This window comes from Oryzias melastigma, linkage group LG18 (genome assembly GCF_002922805.2).
Source record: "Oryzias melastigma strain HK-1 linkage group LG18, ASM292280v2, whole genome shotgun sequence".
NCBI classification, from domain to species: Eukaryota; Metazoa; Chordata; class Actinopteri; order Beloniformes; family Adrianichthyidae; genus Oryzias; species Oryzias melastigma.
Window position 1 is genome coordinate 5,530,602 of NC_050529.1, and position 24,607 is coordinate 5,555,208.

Here is a 24,607-nt window from a genome sequence, read left to right on the forward strand (position 1 = left end):
GCTAACATGTATGCTAACATGCTGTGGTGTTGGACTGTTTATTTTATTATTAACAAGGTTGGGAGTTTTTGTAGTCACAATGTTGTTTTAGCGGTGTTGCAGACCAGGTTGCACGTTACAAGTATCGTGAATATGCTAACGCGGCTAACGTGTAGCATTTTCTGAGTGTTAGAAGGTTGGGAGTTACAGTAAACTTTAATTTAGATGCATTATTCTGTTTTTTTTTACATTTTACGTACAAGGTTGGGAGTGACAGGTATTGTGATTACGCTAATGTGGCTAATGTTTCCAATGTGGCTAATGTATATGCTAACGTATTGTTTTTGTGAGTTATCAACAAGGTTGGGAGTTAGCGGAGACACCAACATTTGTTTTAGCAGAAAATGTTTTTTTACATGTTGCGTACAAGGTTGGGAGCTACAGGTATTGTGATAACACTAATGCTAACGTGTATGCTAACGTGTATGCCAACGTGCATGCCAACGTGTATGCCAACGTGTATGCTAACGTGTATGCTAACGTGTATGCTAACATGTATGCTAATAAGTATGCTAACATGTTTGCTAACATGTATGCTAACGTGTATGCTAACATGTTTGCAAACATGTATGCTAACGTGTATGCTAACATGTATGTTAACATGTATGCTAACATGTATGCTAACATGTATGCCAACGTGTATGCTAACATGTATGCTAACATGTATGCCAACATGTATGCCAACATGTATGCTGACGTGTATGCTAACATGTATGCTAACATGTATGCTTAAGTGTATGCTAACAAGTATGCTAACGTGTATGCTCGCATGTTTGCTAACATGTATGCTAACGTGTATGCTAACATGTATGCTAAAGTGTATGCTAACGTGTATGCTAACTTGTATGCTAACATGTATGCTAACAGATATGCTAACAGATATGCTAACATGTATGTAAACATGAATGCTAACGTGTAGCAGAGTCTTTGTGTCTTATGAACAAAGTTGGGAGTTAGCATAATGACTTGTAAAGTTTGTTTTAGCAGAATCAGTCTTTTTTTTCTTTTTATGTGTTGCAAACAAGTTTGGGAGTTACAGATATTGAAAAGTTGCCAACTTTGCTAACGTAGCATCTTCCATACATGCTCTAGAGTTACTGTGAACACAGTCTGACTGACTTATCCTCTGACTCTTTTGGTTAATGTGCCTTACAGTTATATACAACAGAAGCTCTAGAATAAACCATTCATTGATGCTGCACCGTTACAGCCGATCCGTCATTTTTCATATTGAAAAATATTCTGTTATAGAAACAGACGTTGAGTGTTGAGAAACTCTCATAAATTCTCAAAGGAAAAGCGTGGTTTGGTCAGACTGGAGCCAATAGCCCTAAAATGTTTCCTCAACACCTGAGCGCCCAGAACAAAGAGAGTCTTGTCAGCGCCGACAGTTGTGTGACGGCGGCACGTCTCACACCACAGCCTGAGTCACAGGACGCTCGGTTACTGTTAGACTCTGCAGATCCATTACAGCTACACGTCCACCATATGGCAGCATGTGGCTGAACACACAAACTCTTGGGATCCTTATAGAAACACACAAAAACCCAACACACTGGTACTATTGTTCGATTACTTTGCATTTTAACTGATAAAATAGGATGAAAAATGGAAACAAACTAAATCCGGTTGAATATTAAACCATCAGATGATTAGAAAACTTGCTGAATAGCGACAATTCGATTACCAGATCAAACCACGGTTCTTATTATTTAATACAATATCTTTAAACGGTTCTATGTTTTTGTGTTTAGTGAATCTAAGAAAATTTAAATTTATGGATTTAATCAGCATTGTTTACACAATTATTCAGAACAGGGGATCAGAATCAACAAAACAGATGAAAACAAAGATTTAGACAGAAAAATGATATTTATCACTTCAAACACTAAAGTTTTTTGTTAACGTCAGCAGTAAACAAAACAAGCTAGCAGACGATCATGTGACATAAATGATCAAAAGATTATTTCATTATTATATTTTTTATTCAAACTGACAACCATATTTTAAACAAAATGAGTTTTCGAGAACTTATTCAATAAACTGAGCTTCAGTCTCAATTGTTTAAAATAATAATAATTAAAAAAACGACAATATTTTTACTTTGAAAATGTACGACGGAGTATTAGGGCCACCAGAACAAAAAAGGGAATACTACAACTTTCTTTTAAAGTAATAAATTTGCTTCTTTTGAAAACCTAAATTTGCAAAAAAAAAAAGTCAAATTTATGCTATGACTTTTAAAATCTTAAATATACGACTTTATTCTTGTAATTTAACAGTTACGACTTTTTTCTCATAAATTTAGGAGATTTCAAATCATAATTTAAACAGTTTTGTGTTTGTAAACTGGTCATAAAAATGTTAACCTTCAGTGATACTTTATTTTGAAAATTCGGTTGGTTCAGTTTAAATACCTAAAATAAAACATTATTTTCAGGTATATTTCTAAAGATCATGAATCCTATCTGAACTCGATGTATCCGAGTATTCGGATACTCGGTGCAGCACTAGTTCTAAAAACATAAAGAAGTTTCCAGAATTTGGACCCAAAGTTCTGAACATTTTTCTACCTAAAATTCACAACTTTCTACATTTTTTAAAGAAAAAGCTGCAACATCCAGAACTAAGGAATCCCCTTCACCTCCCTTTACCCAGAAACCAGTTTGGCGTGGATGTGACATCATCATCAGATGTTCCTCTCCTGAGCCTGACCTGCACCTCAAACGAAGCTGCTCCAGACCTGTTACGATGACGGCGTCACAATGAAGCTCCAACTCAATATCGACACTGGAATCCGCCGGTGATTCAAAAGACGGACCGTTTTATGGAGTTCTCTGTAGAAGCTCACAACTGAGATTCTTTCTATCTCCATCGTTGGTCCGCTCTACCTTCATCTAGTAAACGGTCTGTAGATCTCCAGGTTCAGAGTTTGAATCTATTCTCAGTCACTGAAGCAGCTTTTGGTTTCTTTGTGGAGGGAAAGAAAACCGGTTGGTCCAGTTTTCCAGCAGAGAGCAGCATGAAGATCTCTAGAGTCTACTGGTACTGGTCTGCCGTGACTGTAGACCTCAGAAAACCACGTGGACCGACACCAGACGACAGTATAACACCGAAACTCTCCTGTCCTCTTCTGGGAGTTCTAAATAAAATGCAGAATTTATTCTAATACAAAGAAAGACTGGTCCATTGTGTTTGAGTCAGGTCTTTGTTTCAGGTGATCCTCATCTGACATCATCTCAGGTTCAGAAACGTGGACATTTGGAGTCCATGTCTAGTCTATCATTGACATGGTCCTCCAAAATCTCTACCAAAATGAAGAAAAACATGGAACTAAAACATTAAAATCGTCCTTTTAAGCTGCATTCTCATTGGCCGCGATTCGTGCGGCCAGGTGTGGGAGGAGCTACCACCAAAGTTGTTGAGGAATTCATCCGATTTCATATCGTGGAAAACATGGATGATGTTGGGCGAGTCGCTCGAGTTTATATGTTTTGGAGAGATCTACGGACGTCTGGGTTCACCAGATCATTCAGACGCTACGTTTGTAGTCTCATTTTGACACCAGTCGATTACTGTCGATTTATTCTACATCTCCTGTTTTTTAATTCAAAACCCTCTGTGTCCCAGAACTGAACGCTGGAGGTCACATGACCAAATCTAGCAAGCTGATTGGCTACAAGCGATGTCTACAGGCATACAGGAGCAGATTTCTGTATGATTATTTGATCATATGGAAATGAATATTGATTTAATACCAAATGTGTGACTTAATTCTTATAGTTCGCTTGATTAGCTTTCCAACAATATCCTCCTTTCGTGGATTGGACAAATAATGAGAAAGTTACGACAGTTTACGGCTGAGCGGCCATGTTGGATCTCACTGAAGATATCATGTGGATGGAAAAGATGGGATTTAACATGAATCCAGATCTGTATTCCGTTTGTCTACGTAACTATAAATAGTTGTGTTTTTCTAAACTTCCTTCTATACGATGTTACCAGAAATTTTCTGCATGTATGCAAATAAAAAAAGCCAGAGGAAGTTATCCTGTTCCCTGTGGAAAAGAACTCCAGATTTTTTACCTAAAACTTTATTGTACAACCAGGAAACACACAGATAACAGATCTGAATAAAACGACTAAAAAGAGGAGTGGAAAGTCAACACACATGAACAAAAAATATATTGATGTATTTTGCAACTCGATCAAGATCGGCTCCAATTCAAGATATCGTAAAATGGCTCCAATTTAGAAGAGAAATCTTTAAAAACTGGTTTCAAAGTTTCTTTTTTTTATCTCTGTGGTTAGATTTATTTCACATTTATCGACACAAAAATTGTTAATAAGCTTTTGATTTACTTTATAGACGACCGTTTACTAAATAAATCACAAACGCGCTTTTTGTCTTGTTACTACCCAGTAGCAGTTCACCAGATGACCACTAGAGGCTTTTCACTAAAACGAGTTAATTCTTAACATTAAAAAACAGTTTTCCTGTTTGTGGTTAAATTATTTGTTCATTAAAAATATTTTACTTTTTGAGACATTTTTTCTTTAAATATTTTTTGTCACTTTTCAGCTTTTAAACATTGAATTTTTAAGGAGATTCCTGCACAGATTTTAGTTTTGAATCCCATTATGAAATATTACGACACCCAACACTCGTGAAAATTTGGCGTAAAAATATGAAATCCTTAAAAAAAATAAATTAAAAAACTTTTCTAAACTCCCACATCAACTATATACAGTAAATATATATATATATATATATATTTACTGTATAATCGTTCGTGGTCTAAATTATGATTATGCTAATTTTTAGCTAAAATAAAAAAAAGTATTTTTTAAAAAAACTTTCTGCTGAATTTTTCATCAGAAATTCGTTTTGGGGTTGTGGGCGGGACCGTTGGTTACTACGATGATTACCCAGCATTCCTTTGTTTACGCTCTCTCTCCTTACAAACCCTCACGACCCCAAGCTAACGTTAGCGTAGGAAGAAAACGAAGACGTTAATGGATGTGTTTGTCGGAGCATTTAGAATAGTAGCGGAACAGGGAGACTTTAGCCCCGCCCATTTGTTGCGTCACCTGAGCTTTTTCAAACCGGGTCCAACACAATTTGACTAAAGAAATACTCCGAAACGTGAATTATTTTATAAATATCCTCCATCATGAGAATAAAGCTACAACTTGTTTCTTTAAAAGCTACAAACATTAGCATACATTACGCTAGCTAAGCAGACATCAAATTCATGGTTGAAAGATTTCACACTTTTATCCATTTTTTTTTTTTTGGTCTCTAAATAAAAGTGTAAATTTATTCTAACATTAACGAAAATACACAACAAATTTTTCGTAGTTATTGTAGCATCTTTACGCCACATTTGCACCATACCGTTTAAGCTAACATTCCATTTAAGCTAACATTCCATTTAAGCTAGCATCACCCTAAGTGGAAAATATTTTTTATGTTTAGGTGGAAATAAATTCAGGTATGAAGTTATTTTGTTTTTTAATCTTTAGGGCAGAATCTGTTTAAAATGTTACTTTAGTGCTCTTTAGCATTCTTTTACGTCCTCAGTGATCTTAGGCTGTCGACGTTCACACGTGTATTATAGTAAAAATGGGATTGATCCAGTTTTATATTCGAGATCTAAATGAACACAAACTAGTTGACTTGTTCTGACTGTCTGATTGAATACATAATGCTAAAGTCGGCTAGCTTGATGCTAACGTATAATGGAATTCCCCATAGGACGGCTAATGCTAACGCCTGTATTGCTGACTAAATGAGCGTCTTTATAAAATCACAAGCATGAATTTTCCAAACTCTTAAGGAAATATTTTTTTAAGTAGCCATTCTCGTTCTTTCTTCTTCATCTACAATAAGATCTAATGCTATAGTGTGATCGCCACCTTGTGGCCAGAGTAAACATCCTCCAGGAGAAGCAGAACAATTGTTGGAGCTTCTTCATCTGAGAATGTGCGCCATTAATCTCATTTTGAGAGGATTGAAAGAATCGAAAAAAGAAAAAAAAATGGAATTGAATCGACTTGAATTGATTTTGGAATATTTTTTTCTGATTGATGAGAAAAAAGTTAAAAATAATCAGCATCAACGTGCGAGATCTGTAATGACGTAAAAATCATTTTTTGTTTGTTTTAGGAGCCAACACTGAAGACAAACGGCGAGCTTCTTCGTCTAACAACAGTGAGACAAAGAGACGGCGGAGGGAATCCCAGCCAACGGGAAAAACCTGTCGCTCGCCATCTGCCTGCGGCGCGTCGCCGACTACAGGGCGGGGCCGTCTGCCTTCATGCAAATGAAGCTGGGAGCGCTTACGGCAAACCGCCTCAAAGGCTGGAGCCACTGCAGGCTGGAGCCAGTGCAGGCCCTCTGGTTGCTACGGCGACATGCAAACCAAGGAGGAGCCGAAATGAACCGATTTCCTCGGAACGCTGCAGATGAGGAGTCTAGGAAATTATTATTAGAGGTATTTTATAAAATCAGCATTTACATAGTATTTGCACGTACATGTGTCATCCTGATGTATTTATATTTGAGCATTTATTTTATAAAAGAGAAAAAAAATTAACTTTTTTTAAAGACGTAAAAATACTTTATTTAAAATATTTTTTCTTATCTGAATGAATTATAGGTGGATTACATATGTTTGCATTCATTTTTATGATCAAACAATATATTATAATACTTTTCAACATCTACAAATAAATACATTTAATTTATTACTAACAAAAGAAACATTTATGCTTTAAAATTTAGCACCTATAGGACTTTTATGGATGTTTAATGCATTTTTTTAGTGTTTCACTAATAATCAAATGTTTTATTTCTCAGCTTTGAACTTTTCTGTCAACAGCTGATAAATCCTCTCCAAAAAACTTTAAACCTAAAAAAAATTATAAATGTAGATCTGAATTATTAAATATCAGTAAAGTCTGGTCTTCATTTCAGTTCATTTCAGCTTCTTTCTTTGTTCCCGTTATCGTCTAAAACATCGTTTTTTGCTCATTCTTTCTTCTTCTTGAATAAGGTGTAATGCTACAGCACAATCGCCACCTAGTGGCCAAACTGAAACGTCCTCCAGGAGAAGCAGAACAATGTTTAATGATCTGAACATTTTAGTTAGAACTTCTCCTTTAGGGAATCCGTGTAACTGTATGATATTAATAATCTGATTATTTCACTGATACATTTACAGGATGTGAACTGGATCAGATTAATATAGATATATTCAAATATTATGGTAGATTATTGATGTATTTCTAAACAAAAGTGTCACAGAAAGGTCCTACAATGGTGTTAACACAGATTTTAGCCAATCACAACCAAGAAATCGTACAGAAGTTTTTAGAAAATACTGGAATATGATTGATTTGATGTAATTGATTAACGTTTGGCCAGACTTTGGACATGTCTGCTCTAAAGCGAATAACATGGTTCCAGTCGTCCAAACCAGAAACGTCTGAGCGTTGTTGCAGAAATAACACGTACCGTACTAGAGGAACTCAGACATATTCTCTGTGTTCTTCCTGTGTTCACGTCGTTCTAACATTTGACTCAACTTCCCCAAACGAAGATGTGTTTGCATGTTCAGAACAGACACGATTTGTGCTTTAAAAAAATGCAAATTTCTTCCCCTTTTCTGGATGATCTCATCGGGCTGAAGCTGTGATACAGAATGTTCTCTCGGAGAGCCAGCCCAGTGCTTTCTGGGAAATGGAGTTAGCTGTGTCGGTGTGTGAACAATAACAGTATGGGGGCGTCTGACCTTTGAGTCGTAGGCCGACTGCTGGATGACCTCAGGCGCCATCCAGAACGGCGTTCCCACGAAGGTTTCCCTCTTGATCTGCGTGTCGGTCAGCTGACCCGCCACGCCGAAGTCGGCCAGCTTCACCTGACCGTGTTCGGACAGCAGGACGTTTGCAGCTGTGGGGGAGGGGGTCGTGTTAGATCAAAAACGTCTGTGGTCAAACGTCATGTCAGAGGCGGGATTTCAGAGGTCAGAGGTCACCGAGGGTTTTCAGAACGATACAACTTGTGTTTTTATGTCTGTATTTTAGTTAAGCTCTCGCATTTATGAAACTAAAAGCACCAAAATGATTTATTTTTAAAGAAAAATATCCACTTTTTATGACATTTCTGAGCACGTTTCAAAACAAAAAATCTGAAATCCTGACTTTTCCAATTAAAAAAAAGAAATGATTTCATTTTTCGAAACAGTTTTTCTCAATTTAAGTAAAAATAATCATCTAAACATCACTAAATAATTTTAAAAAATTATATTGAAGTGTTGAATCTGTCCAAGAAGGAGAAAAACTTGTATTTCTGAAACAATAAATATAAATAAATGCAACAAAATAAATCAGATCACTTTATTTTTAAAGACTTGAATACTAAATTAAGAAAAAATATATTTATATTTTAGTGAAATTCTTCAAGTCCTAAAGTAATATTGTAGTAACGATGGAAGCTTTCAAAATAAAAGCTTGAGTTTTTGCTGAGTCATGCTTGTCCTCTTGTTTATCAAGTCTTCGTCATCATGAAGATTAAGACGTTTAAATTGACTTTGGAGTCAAAGTCAAACATTTTGCGAGAAGTTTTAAAATTAACTTGAATTTATTTGCCAATTATTTAATAATTTAACAAGAAAAAAAAATATTTTTTCACCTATAAAATGACATTTAAATATATATTTTTAAATTTATTTTAGCTTTTTATTTTGTTACATCACTTCCTGTAAAAAAAACTGCAGAGATTTATCAAATATATATATATATATATATATATATATATATATATATATATAGAAGGAAGTTCACTTTATTTCCATTAAGATGAATGAACACAGCAGAGAAAATTGTTGAATTTAATCATTTATTCAGTTACATTTAGGTAACTTTATAGCTAATTTGGTTTGTCACATGTTTGAGACAACAGACATTAAGGGGTTAAATAATAGCAAAAGTACTAAAACAATTAATTAGGAATTGGAAATTAATTTACTGTCTTTTATGAAACGTGTGTAATGTTTTGTCTCATTTATTGAACTTTGTTGGCGTTTCTTTGTACATTTTTGACCTAAATTATCCATTTAGTTTTGTGTCTCTGTGCGGACATTGCAAGCGCTTTATAAATAAAGTTTTTTTATTATTTTTATTAATAAATTAGCACTGTAATATTTAAAATTTGGACATAAAAGAATACATAAAAATATGAACAAAAATGTAAAACGAGGAATTGAAAGAAACTTTATGATCCGAGTTTAATTTCTGGCTAAAATAATAATAATATCAACTTTTTTATGGCTGTAAAAAGACCTAAAGTAATAAAAAACTTGTTTAGAATGAATCAACCACAAGTCAGATTTATGACTTTGTGTTCATGGTTTAAATGTTTAAACTTCCCGCCCTCACATTTCCTCTTCGTTTAAAGCTCAGCTGTTGCTCTTCACCTTTGATGTCTCGGTGGATCTTCTTCTCCGAGTGCAGGTAGTCCAGACCCTTCAGGATCTCCTTCAGCATGGTGGCGATCTGAGACTCGTCGAAGGGCCCCGCCCGCAGCTGCAGACAGACGCCGCACGTGTAAACGAGGATCAAAGGCTGGAAGGGCGGAGCCTCAAGCACGCCAAGAGGCTTATTGTTCAGCCACTCACCAAGTCCAGCGCCGAACCTCCACCCAGATACTCCATGATGATCCATAGTTTGCTGCCCTGGAAGGGGAGTCAGGTTGAGAATCGGTGCCGGTGCGGCCCGGATGGCGGCGGCGCCTCCTTACCTTCAGGTAGGAGCCGAAGTACTTGGTGATGTACGGACTGTCGCACTGACTGAGCACCGTGATCTCCTGCTGGATGTCCTCGATCTCATCCTCCGCCTCCTCCAGGTCAATCGTCTTGATGGCGACCACGCTCTGGCTGCGGTTATCGATGCCTTTGAACACCTGGACGGAACAGTTTGAACAAACTTTATTTAAAAACTGTCTGGACAAAGATGCAAACAAAGAAACAAAAACATTTTTTTTGTTTTTAAACCTAAAAATACTTTGAAAGTTTGAATAAACTAACAGAAGAGTTTCATCATCATAAAAACAAACTACAGAACGGGTCAAACACAAAAGATTGATGAAATTCTATTGAAAATATTTCAAAATAAAATAGTGGATACAGAGAAAACGAGTTTCATTTAAAAAAGTTAAACCAAGTATGTGCTCACCTCTCCAAATGATCCTTTTCCAATTCGATCCAACTTAGTGAAAAGTTCTTCTGGATCAATATGAGAACTCTGGGAAAAAAAACAGATTCGGATTCATTTCTGTAGTTCAGGTTTATATTTGTAAAATGAATGTTTTTGACATATCCTAAAATGTTCATTTTGTTTGGTTTTATGACAGAGCAGAATTATAAATCCAGCTCATCACTTCCTTTTGTGTGTTTTAACTTTATTTATCTCCAAGACGTTTGTTCTTGCACACAGGGCAGCAAGACAAAACGGTCTTCCTTGCTGAACTTTGATGCTTCTGCTGTTTTTTTCCAGCACATTAATGAAATCAAACTGCTGTGTTGTTGTGTCACTCATCTGAGGGGGAACTATTGTGACAGATATTCAAAGGGGGCGTGGCTAATGCGGAAAGTGTTGTGCTAAGAGGAACCATGTGTTAAAAAGACAAAAGACAGGCTGAGCTTTATGATCAGATCCTAAACTGAAAAATGTGTTCACTCACTTCTCCTTATTCCCCAGGTAACCGCGTACAGGATCAGAAATACGTCTTTATTTGACACAAAAAGATTCTCTCACTCTTTCTTCAACTCTTAAAATGTACATCTGATGTAGTGTTACATCTTTACAGAATATGTGGACCCCAGGAAGAATAGTCTCACCTTTGGTTGAGACTAATGGGGATCCTTAAATAAATAAATAAATCTTAAGTTTGTCCTTAGAGACATTTGTTCTTATATCCGAGTAAGGATTTATGAAGTATATTCTGACCAGAGACATTTGTTCTTGCATGGCAAAACATTTGTTCTTTCAAATGGAAAATACTTGTTTTATTCTTTCTTTTTTGTTTGCATGAAAAGATGTTTTCTTATGAAGACATTTATTCTTGTTCTCACACAGAAATGTGTTTTTATTGAATGCAAAGACATTTGTTATGTATTTATTGTTGTTGTTTACCCATTGAAAGACATTTGTTGTTGCTTATCCATTAGAAGACATTTATTCTTTTCTCACATGAACATTTGTTGCTATTAAATGGAAATTAATTTGCTCTTATTTAGCTATGAAAAGACTTTTATACTTGTTTATACATTAAAAGACATTTGTTTTAACTTATTGAAAGACATTTGATCTTGTTTACCCATTGAAAGACATTTTTTATCCATTGAAAGATATTCATTTACCCACTGAAAGACATTTTTCTTGTTTACTTATTGAAAGACGTTTATTTCTGTTTACCTATTGGAAGACCGTTGTTCTTGTTTACCTATTGAACATTTTTTTAACCTATTAAAAGACGTTTGTTCACCCATTGAAAGACATTTGTTCTTGTTTAGCTATTGAAAGACGTTTGTTCTTGTCTACCTTGTTCTTTTAAAAGCTTTTAATTTTTTCTTATCTATTGAAAGACGTTTGTTCTTGCTTGCCCTCTGAAAGACATTTGCTCTTGTTAACCTATTGAAAGACGTTTGTTGTTGTTTAGCTATGTAAAGACGTTTGTTCTTGTTTACCTATTGAAAGACATTTTTTTAACCTAGTAAAAGACGTTTGTTCACCTATTGAAAGACGTTTGTTCACCTATTGAAAGACGTTTGTTCTTGTTTACCAATTAAAATAATCTATTACACATTAAGACATTTGTTTGTTTATGCTCTCCCACATTTAGAAAACTTTTTTCTCTAACAGAAAAACATTCATTTTTTTCTTTAATTAAAGACAAGTGATTTTGTTCCCATGAAAAAAATTCTTGTTCTTCCAGAACTTTCTTTTCCCTCAAAAAAGTAGACATTTGTTCTTGCTTTTGTAGTCGAACATTTCCCCGTTTTAATTGTTGCAGTGAGAGGTGAACATTTTTGTTCTTACAGAGAAAGACATTTGTTCTTGTTCTCAAAGTTTTTGTTCAAAAACATATAAACCTTTGCATCTTGCAGAGTTGAAACCAGCCTGCATGTCGTTCTTTGTTGTGGGTCAATTTCTGAACACTAGAACTAGCTAGAACCTCCAGAACTTAACCCTTCCGCTCTCTTTGGGGTCCAGTTGACTCCAACCACATATTGATATGTGATTTCTTCCATGACAAAGGTGGACAGGATTTTATGTCTGTCATGGACATTAGTGAAACTCAAAAATCAAAGATAAAAAAAAGTTCAGCGCACTGTCTTGGGGGGTCCAGATGACCCCACTTTTAATGTAAACAAACTAAGGAGAGCGGAAGGGTTAATAAAACCAAAAGTTCAGATTTATAGTCAGTGTTCTAAACTCTGCAGGAGAACCAATCTAAATGTTTAAGAGATGCTAAAACACATGAAGTGGACTCTGATGCTGAAGCTCTTGTGACAAAGTAAAGACAGAAGATTAAGTTTAGATCAAAAACACTTGTTAATTTTGAGTTATTTTAAAAGTAAAAAACCTTCAAAAAATGCCAATAAAACAGAAGTTTTTCCATAAAGTTTAACAGACTTCCTCCTGACTAAAACTTGAAACACAACAAGCCACAAAAAAAAAAAAAAGTGTCACCAGCGAAAAGTCATAAACTGCAGAAGGAAACAAGCGTGGCAGTTGAAGATAACAGGAACTGAACTCGCACACATTTATCTCAGAGGATTACACTCGTTTCCTAAACACCAGCGCAGCAGCGGTTGTGAAAATGCAGCAGTTTTTTTTTTTACAGACGGGAACACGGAGTGACTTCGGGAGAACGTCCCTGTTGAGCTTGGAAAACCTGCCATCACGCCAACAACACAAGCCTGTCGCTCAAACTGAAATGTACTTTTTGGGAGCACCTTTCATAAACATTTTCATTAATGGCGAGAACCCTTTTTGCAGAAGTGCTCAGTTCGGTTTTGTCTCACTTTTATGGAGTCACAGTAACCACAAACTGTTAAAGGTCATTGAAAAAACCATGTTACATGGCCATTCAAGAGACAACATTCGATGAAAAGTCTATGCAAACGCGCGTCAATGTGTGATTCGAGCTTTCGCGTTCACCGATAGGAGGGGTCTGCAACCTGCAGCTCCAGAGCCACGTCTGGCTCTTCCTCCCCTCCATTGTGGCTCTTCGGTTAAAGAAAAATACAAAAGTTTTAGTTTAAAAAAGTAAATTAACTTATCACTCTCCGAGCCTTCAAAGCATAGTAGTCATGGTGGTTCAATAATCAAGAACTAAAACATTTTAACAGATTCCAGTGCTTTAAGTTTGCCTCACGGTTCAAAGAATACACTTAATTTTCAGTGTTTTAACTTTAGAAAGTTAGATTTATGAATTTCTGGCTAAAAAGCTCCACAAATGTTTAGAAATAAAATGTTTTTTTTTTCTTCGTTGCCGACATTACACTACCTCCCACTATTTACTTCATCGAGATGATCCTATATGACACAGGAAGTCTTTTATTTTGAAAGGAAGTCAAGTGAACCTCTGTTTAAAGTTATTGGGAAAAAACAAAAAATATTTCTCTAACATGTTGTTTTGTTAATGCCAAAAAATACTTGTTTTTATGTTTCTCATAAAAATGACAATAACATCCATACAAATTCTTATTGTCCTGAAGGATTTGTGGCTCTTACCGGGTTGTGGTCATTGAGAAATCCACCCAAATGGCTCTTTAGGTGTTAAAGACCCCTGACCTATAGCTACGGACATTTCTACGTACAACATGGAACACACACTGAAAGATAAACCAGGTTCAACTTTGACCAATCAGGGTAAACTCAGATTTGGTACCGACACATGGCTAGCGTCCCTTTTAAGTCATGGTAGGGCTAACAATTTGAAAATTGATAATTGAGGAGAAATTATTTGATTGCGGTTTGTGACCGTCTGGAATTTTTAACATTTTGGAACTGAGCTACGAAAGATTCACCAGATTTTCACCGTTTCGACATTCTGTAAGCCTCTTCCAACTGTAGGGGGTGCCAAAGAAAAAGACAAAAAAAGAAAAGAAAGTGCCTTCTTCAACGTAGATTTAGACATTTGGTGAGATTTGGCACCAACTCAGAACGACGTAAAGACTTTCAGACTTCTGAAGCTTCAGTGGTTGAATCCCCTCACTCCAACACTCAACATTCAGTCCTTAAACTCAAACAAACGGCTGAAAAAGAGGCTTCTGATACTCCTGTGATGCTGCTTGGGTTTCCTTTGCGAGCTATAAAAAGAACACATGCAGAACCCACAAAGCTGCCACACCCTGAGAGCAAACACAGCCGTCACTGTCTGCTGGTTCTGCTCCCGGCGCAGAGGTGAAGGAAAAGATGAGGGCGAAGGAACACAGAGATCCAGTGTGGAAAAGTGAGGCCTGACGGTGACGACGAACACGGTGTACAGTTACAGCAAAAACTGAAGACTTTCCAGCTGTTACGGCTTATTTTAAAGGAGAAACCATTTACCGAAAATAGATTGAGCCAACCAAGACAAGACCCTTGAAAAGACTAAAACTACAAGAAATTATGGTAATAGTGAGACTTTTCAGAGTTACACATGTAGGATTCTTTCTGTAGTTCCAAACCAAGACAATCTGGGGTTCAAATTGAGGGTTTGGCAATTCTTTGGGTGAGAACCTGGACCCCTTTAACCCTTTAACACCAGAGCTTTAGCAATGTTGACTGAATGATTTATAGTAACCTTTCAACCGTTTACACAACCAACGTAAATCCTCAGGTTGAGAAAAGCAGTTTAGCACTGATATCAATTGATAGTGTAATAATTCTAGTCGATAACGCAGCAAAGCCGCTTTTCTCCGCGTCAGAATCCGTTAGAATACTGTTAAAACTGACAAAGAGTTGCTGTAGTTCAAAGATTGTGTGTTTTTTTTATAACCTATCGACAGTTTACGCATCAACAAAAACCAATCAACTCTGATGTGGAGAAAAGCGGCTTTATTGACTTAAAGGGCTGAACATCGGTGAAAAGCCGCTTTTCTCAACGTCAGAATCCGTTAGAATAAAGATAATTGTGTAAATGGTCAAAGAGTTACAGTATTCTAAAGATTGTGTGTTATTTTGCTAACTCTTTACACAATCAACGACAACCAATCAACTCTGACTCAGAGAAAAGCGGCTTCATGAATCTAAAGGGTTGTACATCGGTGCAAAGACGCTTTTCTACGCATCAAAATCCATTGGAATTACATTAAACTGTAAAGAGTCAAAGAGCTACGATAGTTTAAAGAGCTTACGTCATTTTACCAACTCTTCAACCGTTAACGAAATAGACACAAACCAATGCTTTCTGACGGCCAGATAAAGCAGGGTTTCTGGTAAACCACCAGGAGGCCGGCCCTTGAGGCCTGGACTTCCCTGCCGTAAAGGGTCAAAGAGTTACGGTAGTTCAAAGATCGCGTGTTATTTTGCTTTCGCCAATGACAACTCCAGTATCAAAAGGTTAATCCTTCAACGCTAGGGTGTCGGACTTCAGGCTTCTAGGACTAGTATCCAGTTGGTTTTTCAGAAGTTTAGCCCTAGCTGCTGCCGATTATCTGAATCAAATGATGCAAGTATGTAGGACACTGGCCTTTGAGGACTGGAGTTATGCCTAAACCAAACACCTGGATAAACTAACAAAAAAGCTAAAGGTTTACCACTTCAGTACATGTCGATAAGCTGTAAATTACTGGTTACTACCTTATTATAAAGCCCAAAGTACCACTTACCCATACACACATACAGCCTAATACTGACGCCAACCTATAACCACCAGGAGCAATTCATGCTACAATACATGGTCAACCTTTGATCTTCCAATTAGAGGTCCACCACTCTACTTCTGCACCACCCCAGGATGTCAAAAATTCAGGCACAAATACACCAGAAAGACACTATTTCGTGGATTTAAACCAAAGTCTGCTCTAAGCATGTTTCATAAGACATCAAAGTAAAGTTTGTCTATGATCCCAGTCACATTAAAGGAGCAGAACTTTGGTACTCTTTCATAAGTGGGGCTTGTTTGTGTGTTTCCAAATCCCTACTTACTTTGTCTTACACTGAGTTTAAGGATTTGAACAAACTAAAACAGTTCATCATCAGCTAATAAACGTAGAGCAGAAAGACTTAAGTACTAATGTAGCCTTAGATTTCAAAAGATAACAGTACAGAAAAAAAGAAAAGCCAAATAATGTTTGTGTCTGAACAATAATACAAGTTAGATCATGCAAATGAAAGTTTTAATATAACAAATACTTTGTCCTTCTCTGATCACTAAGGAGCCTTTCTCCCCACAAACTCACTAATGGACTTGTTTCCATGACTTCCTGCTTGATTTGCCAAACAAAAGTGGAGACCTAGAGTGGAAACGAGCTCAAACGTTGTTTGATGTGATCAAAGTCAGACTGTGAAGTCTCATTCCTGCGATTAAAACACTCACGGACAAACTCAGACAAAGACGTCTTGTCAAAACTTGCACTTTGACCCAACTTGTTCTCGTTCATTATGCAATAAACCGACTGTTCTACAGACGAATGCAGACGGCAGCCAAGTGAGAAATCTGCCCTGGGAAGTCCAAAGAACTTCATACTCAAACTGTTCTTCAATGCTAATTCACAGCTGTTAGTGCTAGGGTCAGAAATACAACTACTACTGTTCAATGGGGAGGCATCGGCGGAATCTTCAAGATATTTTGAAGATTGTAAGCGGCTGTCAGGTAGTCAGGAAAGGGATGACGCCATTACAAAATGAGGCAATAGCTAGGTGGCCACAAGGCGTGATAGCCGTATCGGCAGCAGCTCTGATTGGAAGATGTGTAAATGTCTCAGAACAGCGACTTATCAAGGCAGTCCGTCACGGGACTACCACCGTGTGACCTTAAAATGTTCCACTGATTGACGTCAACGTTTAGAGAAAAATCATCTCGTGCATCACAGTGCAGCATTTGTGAAAACTTCCACTGAGGTTGTCGTATGGTGGGACTTAGGGGTATGTGACCGTAGTCTAACCCAGGAGTAGGCAAACCTTTTGTCTGTTGGGCCAGAGAGGGTTCTAAAGATTGACAGAAGGGCCTAGTTTGTAGTTAAGCTAACAGTTTAGTCCTATGCTTGTTTTTTGGCTAATTTAGACATGTTTCCAGTTTTTTTTTAGCTAATTTGGAGTTAAGCTAACATTTTAGCATAACGCTAGCTGGGGTTTTTTTTTTCCCCAATTTAGACACGTTTATAGTTTTTTGCCTAATTTGGAGTTAAGCTAACATTTTAGTCCCATGCTTGTTTTTTTGGCTAATTTAGACATATTTCCAGTTTTTAGCTAATTTGGAGTTAAGCTAACATTTTACTCCTATGCTTGTTTTTTTTGGCTATTTTAGACATGTTTCCCGTTTTCTTTTAGCTAATTTGGAGTTAAGCTAACATTTTAACATAATGCTAGCTGTTTTTTTGTTTTTTGCCAATTTAGACACATTTCTAGTTTTTTTTCCTAATTTGGAGTTAAGCTAACATTTTAGCTATATGCTTGTTTCTTTTTTGGCTAATTTAGACATGTTTCCAGTTTTTTTTCTTAGCTAATTTGGAGTTAAGCTAACATTTTAGCATAATGCTAGCTGTTTTTTTTGTGCCAATTTAGACATGTTTACAGTTTTTTTTTTAGCTAATCTGGAGTTAAGCTATCATTTTAGCATAATGCTAGCTGTTTTTTTGTTTTTTTTGTGCCAATTTAGACATATCTCCAGTTTTTTTTAGCTAATTTGGAGTTAAGCTAACATTTTAGCATAATGCTAGCTGGGTTTTTATTGCCAATTTAGACACGTTTCTATTTTCTTGCCTAATTTAGAGTTAAGCTAACATTTTAGCATAATGCTAGGTGTTTTTTTTCCAATTTAGACATGTTTCCAGTTTCTTGCCGAATTTGGAGTTAAGTCTTAGACCACATTAAGCTCACAGCATTCACACCTGCATTATCACAGATAATGCTTTATATCCAATTGTGTTTTGCACGTCGACCTATTTTGATGTTTCATATTTTTAAATGTAGTTTTGAGAGCTGTCCTAACGTTCCTCAGCATTTTCAAAGTTCTCTTTTTATACTTCCACACAGCTATGTATGAATTTGCTTGTTAAGCAGTAATGAAACTCACATATTTAGGTCAGCTCAAAAATAAAAAGAGACAAGCAGAAGTTATTCCAACTTTACTTAGAATTTGCTGACTGTTGGGGGGGGTAACGATTCATTTTAACACCGATTCGATGTCATGATTTGTGGTTGACGAGACGATTTATTGTCGATATTAGTTTATTTTGAAGGATGCAATTCACTGACCTAAAATTAGCCAAAACTTCAACCAGTATGACTCAGATAAATACCTGGTACTGAATAGTGTAGGTGAGATTTTCAAGATTCCTTGTATTTCTTGCAAGAGAATAAAATGTTAACTAAGTGTGTTTTATAGAATCATTTTACAACTTTATTCCACATTTTATTATCAATAATTAAACAATTTTCATTGAAAATGTATTGATAAGCCAAATATGAACACATGTATCTGTAGATTTGCTTTTTCATGAGCCGGCAGACTGTTGATGTAAATAAACAGCACGTGCTTCATATTTTGGTAACACGTTTTACTTTAAATGCTTCTCTTTTACAGTAAGTGACCTTGTGCTTTAGTCATCCAGACAGAATGTGCTCGTTTGTCTCAGATTTCGCCTCCAGCCGTTAAGGAACCCCTGAAAGCAACGGTTCAGCTCGAGTCTCAGTGAAACGCCGCGATAACCATCAAACGGGCGCTTTCTGCACAACCTGGAGTTTACTTTAGCCTGAAACCTTATTTTCACTTTGTCAGCTTTGATTTTTCTCTCAGCTACATTGGAGGAAACAAGTATTTGACCACTTGATAATTTTATAGGTTTGTGCCCTTTAAAAAAATGGACAGTTAGTCCTCCTAATGGTAATTTCATTTGAACAGTGAGAGATAGAAAACTATAAAGCAAATCAAATTTATGGAAATTATATAAATTTAGTATTTGAAACAAAGGAACATGCCCTGTTACAAACTTAAGAAAAAGTACTCAGCACTTGTAAAAAAATGCAAAGTATGCATGCTTTAAAGCAAAACTACAAAAAAGTATCAAATACAGTGGAAAAAAATGGAAAGTATGCATGCCTTGATGTAAATATTTTGGATAATAGGTTTTCTAGACAAAATCCATGTGGTAATTATTAGAGCTATTACAAAATAAAAGACATCAGATTTTCATGTTCACATGTTACATCAGACAATTTTAGAAAAATTATAGTAAAATGAAGCTGAAATCTCGCTTCAGGTAGATATTTGGTTTAAAAAATGTGACAAAATTAAACTTTTATGATGAAAGTTGTTTATTTTCTGCTAGGATTCTCATATTCTTTGTTCTCCATCTCTTTAAAACAAAGAAATTGAAGTTCTGTGAGATTTTATTAACAAAAATGGAACAAAATTATTTATTACCACGAATTTAACAGAATTTTTAATCAAGCAACACTTGGATTCATACCGGATCAGAATAAATATATTTGCCTCAACTGGACAAAATCTAAATAAACAAATCTAAGTAATAATAACCTTTATAGTACAAACAAAGAAAAACCTGTAATATGTAAAGCTAGTTAGCACTTCCTGTTCAGCTGAAGTACTACGATCAGTGGAGACGACAGAAGAAATGTTCTACATGTTGAAGCTTTGATTCAATCAACACACTTTCAGCTAAAAGACAAACATTTTGAACGATTCTGGAGCGTGATTCACTGCTGGTTACGCAGTCTGGGAATTCTCATTTGATTCGTTTCCTTCAGGAAAAACAGCAAGAAAACCCCCAAACACACAAACCCAGTTCAGGTCTTTCAACATGCTCCAGGTTTAAGGAAGAAGGAGTCATGAGGGACTTCAGATGGTAGTCATCTAATAAAAGTTATCCTGGAATCTCCCCGGTGTCCTAAAAGAGGTTTTAAAACTGTATGTGTTTATAACTCGTGTTATGAAATATTCTTTCATAATTTATACATTTGTTAATGTGCAATAATAAATGAAAACATCAACTGGATCAAACCAAAGCATGAATGTTTGGAGTTTATACAAACTGAACCTATAGAGTAAACACAGTTTTAATAAGTTTTATATTGATCAAGACACAAATGACAAAAGTTTAGAAAAATGCACTAATTTAATTTTGCCAAAATGAATAAACTTGTTACAATTTCTGTAGAAAAACTAGAAATATTTGCTGCAATAGTCTTTGTTTTAATGCCAAAAGCTGGAGAAAAGAGAATAGAAATGACTAAAATGATCGATAAAAAGTTTATGTCATTTGACGAATAAATGAAAAAGTAAAAACTGATATTATTACTGATATTAAAAGCAAATGATACAGTAAGAACAGCTAAAAATGATTGGAATAATGGCAAATTCTTAATCAAATCAATTTCAATATAGTAAAAAAAAATACAAGTTTAAACAATGAGCAACATTTGCAAAAAAAAAAAAAAAAAAACGTGAACTGTAAAATACTAATACATTTTATTTAAGTTCCTACCGTGAATTCTAATCATTTCCAATGAAGCAATAAAACTGTGAAACTCACTAATGTGTGCTCATAAAGTAATTATAGATTCAGTTGCCGGGCGGAATTCTGACTGATGATGTCATCACCTCTAAACCCCTGAACATTCCATTTGGAAACCCCTTTAAAAACAATAAAATCTTTATCATCTTAACCTGTGAATATAGAAACACTGAACGGGGAGAAAACTTAATGTCAAATAATTATTTAAATAATTCTAAAAATCCAAAATGGCCGACATTTGTAAAGATGTCAGCCAGACTTAATTACTAAAAAAAATATTCAATGTCTGTAATGTATTGTATTATATTGTACTGTACTTTGTTGTACTGTACAACTGTATTTGTATTGTATTGTACTGTATTGTACTCTATTGTACTATGCACTATTGTAATGCACTGTATTGTACTCTTTTGTACTGTAATGTTCTTTATTGTACTCTATTACATTGTACTGTACACAATTGTATTGTACACCATTACGCTGTACTGCACACAATTGTATTGTGCTCTATTGTACTGTATTGTACTCTATTGCACTGTACTGTTCTTCATTGTACTGTACACTCTTTTATTGTACTGCACCAAATTGTACTGCACTGTTTTTTACTTTATTTTTATGTACACTACTGTATTGTACTGTACACTATATCATTGTACTATTGTATTATACTTACTCTATTGTACTGTACTGATCTGTTCTTTATTGTACTCGATTGTACTGTACACTATTGTACTGTACTGTACTCTAATGTACTGTCTTGTATCACTATAAAGCTCCATTGTTACAGGGTTAAAAAAGTTAAAGCAAAAATACATTGAAGAATCAGAATTTCTTTAAGTTTTTGTTTTAATCAAGATTGACCATTCTTAAAGGGATTCTTCAAACATCTTTATTCATTCTGCGTATTAGTTCTGGAACTTTCTATGCTTTGGATCAAATACATATCAGCTTTCGTGGTACCAGGAGGGTTGGTGCGTACAGACAACTTCGATTCAGGTCAGAGATTAACAGTAGCAGCAAAGACCCAGTTTGGTTTTAGAGCTCCAAGAAACACAAACAGGAATCAGAAGAAGTCCAAGTACGGCGTTAAACAGGGGAAAAACCTCCAGCCGGTTTCGTACCCCGTCAGAGATCTCCTGGAGCGTGAGGACTTTGTTTTGGGGTTGGGACGGTTGACTTAGAGCGACGGACGAGCGAATGTGGTGTGTCAACAGAAAACCCGCACAACCACAGAAAGACAAGAATGCGAGAGAGATTGAAGGTCACAGCTGCTGGAGGAGGAAGTCCAAACAGTATTCTCAGATATGACCTTTGTGGAGCGCCATCATGTGAAAACCTCATCACTCACTTCCTGTTTCTGCTCAACCCAGCACCAAAACATCAGCGGACCAGACGCCCAACATGTGAGACTTTTAGGAGGGAATTCAGAGGCTGAATCTGAACAATGATCTCATTGTTAAATAAAGACAGAATCTGGTAAATCTGGAAACAGAACAAGAGCGAGACGAGTTTGGCACTTAAAACTAATGAAGACTTTGGTGTCTGAAGAACAAACATTCCTGTAGATTTTTATACCATCTCCCATTAAACAAAATACAACTTCAATGACGATGTTGAGCATATAGAACTGTCCGTTTTGATGCAAATGTAAAGTTTTTACACCAATAGTCTGATTCATTTATTTATAGCCCAACAATCTACTTTTATTGGCCAATAAGGAGCTGCCAGACGGCAATTATAAAGCGAAAAACAGCATCTGTTGGGTCGGAACGAGTCACAAGTTAACTTTGGGAGCAGGGTTGGTACGAACTAATCATTAAAAGTCTGCTCGCCTGGATTAACAGGAGGCTGAAGACAAGCAAATGCAGAAGAAATGATGAAAGAGTGAGCACAGATGAACTCCAGATTCAGGTCGAATCGTCGCTTTCATTAGACAATTCCCTGAGGTACTCCAGATATCTGAACTCATTTCTTATTTCCCTTTGGAGATATATTATAAAAAAAAGAAAGTGTTTTTGAAATGAACTGAAACAGATCTAGCAGGATGGTTGAAGTTCAACTCAGGTGAACGAGAAATATTTAAATAAATGACGTCATTTTGTTCTCGCAGACATGGTGCAAGAAGAAATTTCTCCAGGAAATTAAATGTATGTCTTGACCTCCGACTTGAAGTGAACACACTAGCAGCGTTTCCGTTGACTATGAAATCGCGAAAATTGGTCTGGCACTAAAAAAATTGGCCTAATGGAAAAAAAAAAATCGTATTTATCCAAAAAAAAAAACGTTTTGCCACTTGAAAAAATTGGTTTTTGAGGCGTATTGAAACCAACATTTCACAAAACTGCAGTGGAAACACTTATTTAATTAAATGAGTCACATGGTCAATAATTGGATACCACATAAGCTAGCAGGCGCCACAAGCTCTTTTAAAGCTGAGCGTGTCGTGTGGAATTGTTGGATCCACAGCTCCTCTATAAAAGGACCATTTCCCATAATTCTTCACCTGTAGCTGCTCCCATGTAGCTCGCCGCTCCATGGTCTGAATAAGACGCCGACGTCTCCTTTGATAGATGAGTGCTTATAAATCAAAGTATTTGTCATCACATTTGTTGGTTTGTGTTTATTTGCATAATTATGATTCAATGGAAATGGTGTGATAACGAATTTGTGTTTTTTTTCCTCAAACTTATAGAATTTCGATAAAGTTTTGCACACTACTCATCTATTTTTGATTCTAAGCTCTAAATAAAATGTTCTTTAAGCCATTTTAGATTTTCAAACTGGTCTAATATAATAATTTTAGAGTAAAAAAAAAGGTACAAGTTTGTACATATTTTACTTTCTTGTATGCATTTGATTTATTTTCTTATTTCTTTTTAAGTAGCTACCCGTGTTAACATGTAGGCTAACCAATCATTTCTACATGGGTCTCATTTCTTTCCCATTCTATTTGTGAAAAACTACCTTTATAAAATTATATATTTTACATAAACTATGGATACAAAGCGACATGACCTGTGCGGTTGAGGTGACTCAGCAGTTTGTGGGCTGACCTAAATCTCTGCTTCTTCTTTGGGCTGCCGAGGTTTGTGTTGTTCCGCTGTTTGTGATCAAACAGGTTTTATTTCAACACAAAGCTGCAGGGAAACCTGAGATCCAAATCTCTGCTGAGTCCGTTCAGCTAAAAAGTTACCTGTCGCGGGAACAGCGTGTGCTGCAGTTTACACAACACCAGCGAGAAACCGCAGAAGATCAAGAGTCAGACCACGGAAGACCCGCTTGGAAACCAAGAATCTCTCAGACTTTCAGGTTTCTGTCCACTCAGGTTTGAAACGAGAAAGGTGTGGCTACAACGATGAAAAGAAGCAAAAGAAAGCTTGGGTATTTGATCCATCTGCGAATGTTCTCACACTGTCTGTCAGACGGGAGGACTCGGACTGGATTACGACTGCAAGGTTCAGGGCGAGAGCGCGGGAAAGTTCAGCTGAAAGTCAAGAGCCAAACTCTGCAGGAGGTTCACAGGAAGTCAGACCATGAGCTATCAAGTCGGGTCAGAAATTCTGCACCAAAAAGACAGATTCTATGGAAAAACAGAAATATCCCCCCAAAAAATGTGTATTTATATAAAATGATCAAATAAGATAAATTATGTAGAAATAGATTAAAAATGGTAGTGTCTGATGCAAAACAACATTATGACCTAAAAACCCATCAAAAACGATAAAAAGACGATGTAAATTTATCAAGCCCAATGGAAAAACATAAAAATTAAACTAGAAAATTACATTTGGAAAAAAAAAGAAAAACAAAAATAA

General features: G+C 36.1%; 1 protein-coding gene across 2 annotated transcripts in view; it reads right to left on the reverse strand.

Annotated features, from left to right (window-relative positions):
• Positions 1 to 24,607, reverse strand: part of stk26 (serine/threonine protein kinase 26) — a 38,577-nt gene that overhangs the window by 5,290 nt on the left and 8,680 nt on the right. For both annotated transcript variants that reach the window (XR_004949614.1, XM_024288215.2), the window contains exons 2-6: positions 10,276 to 10,344; positions 9,842 to 10,003; positions 9,720 to 9,776; positions 9,519 to 9,627; positions 7,836 to 7,993 (exon numbers count right to left, since the gene is read on the reverse strand). Coding sequence is in view for 1 of the 2 variants with exons in the window: in XM_024288215.2 (XP_024143983.1) it covers positions 7,836 to 7,993; positions 9,519 to 9,627; positions 9,720 to 9,776; positions 9,842 to 10,003; positions 10,276 to 10,344 (555 nt within the window). In the remaining variant the exon portion in view is untranslated. The remainder of the gene's footprint in view (positions 1 to 7,835; positions 7,994 to 9,518; positions 9,628 to 9,719; positions 9,777 to 9,841; positions 10,004 to 10,275; positions 10,345 to 24,607) is intronic.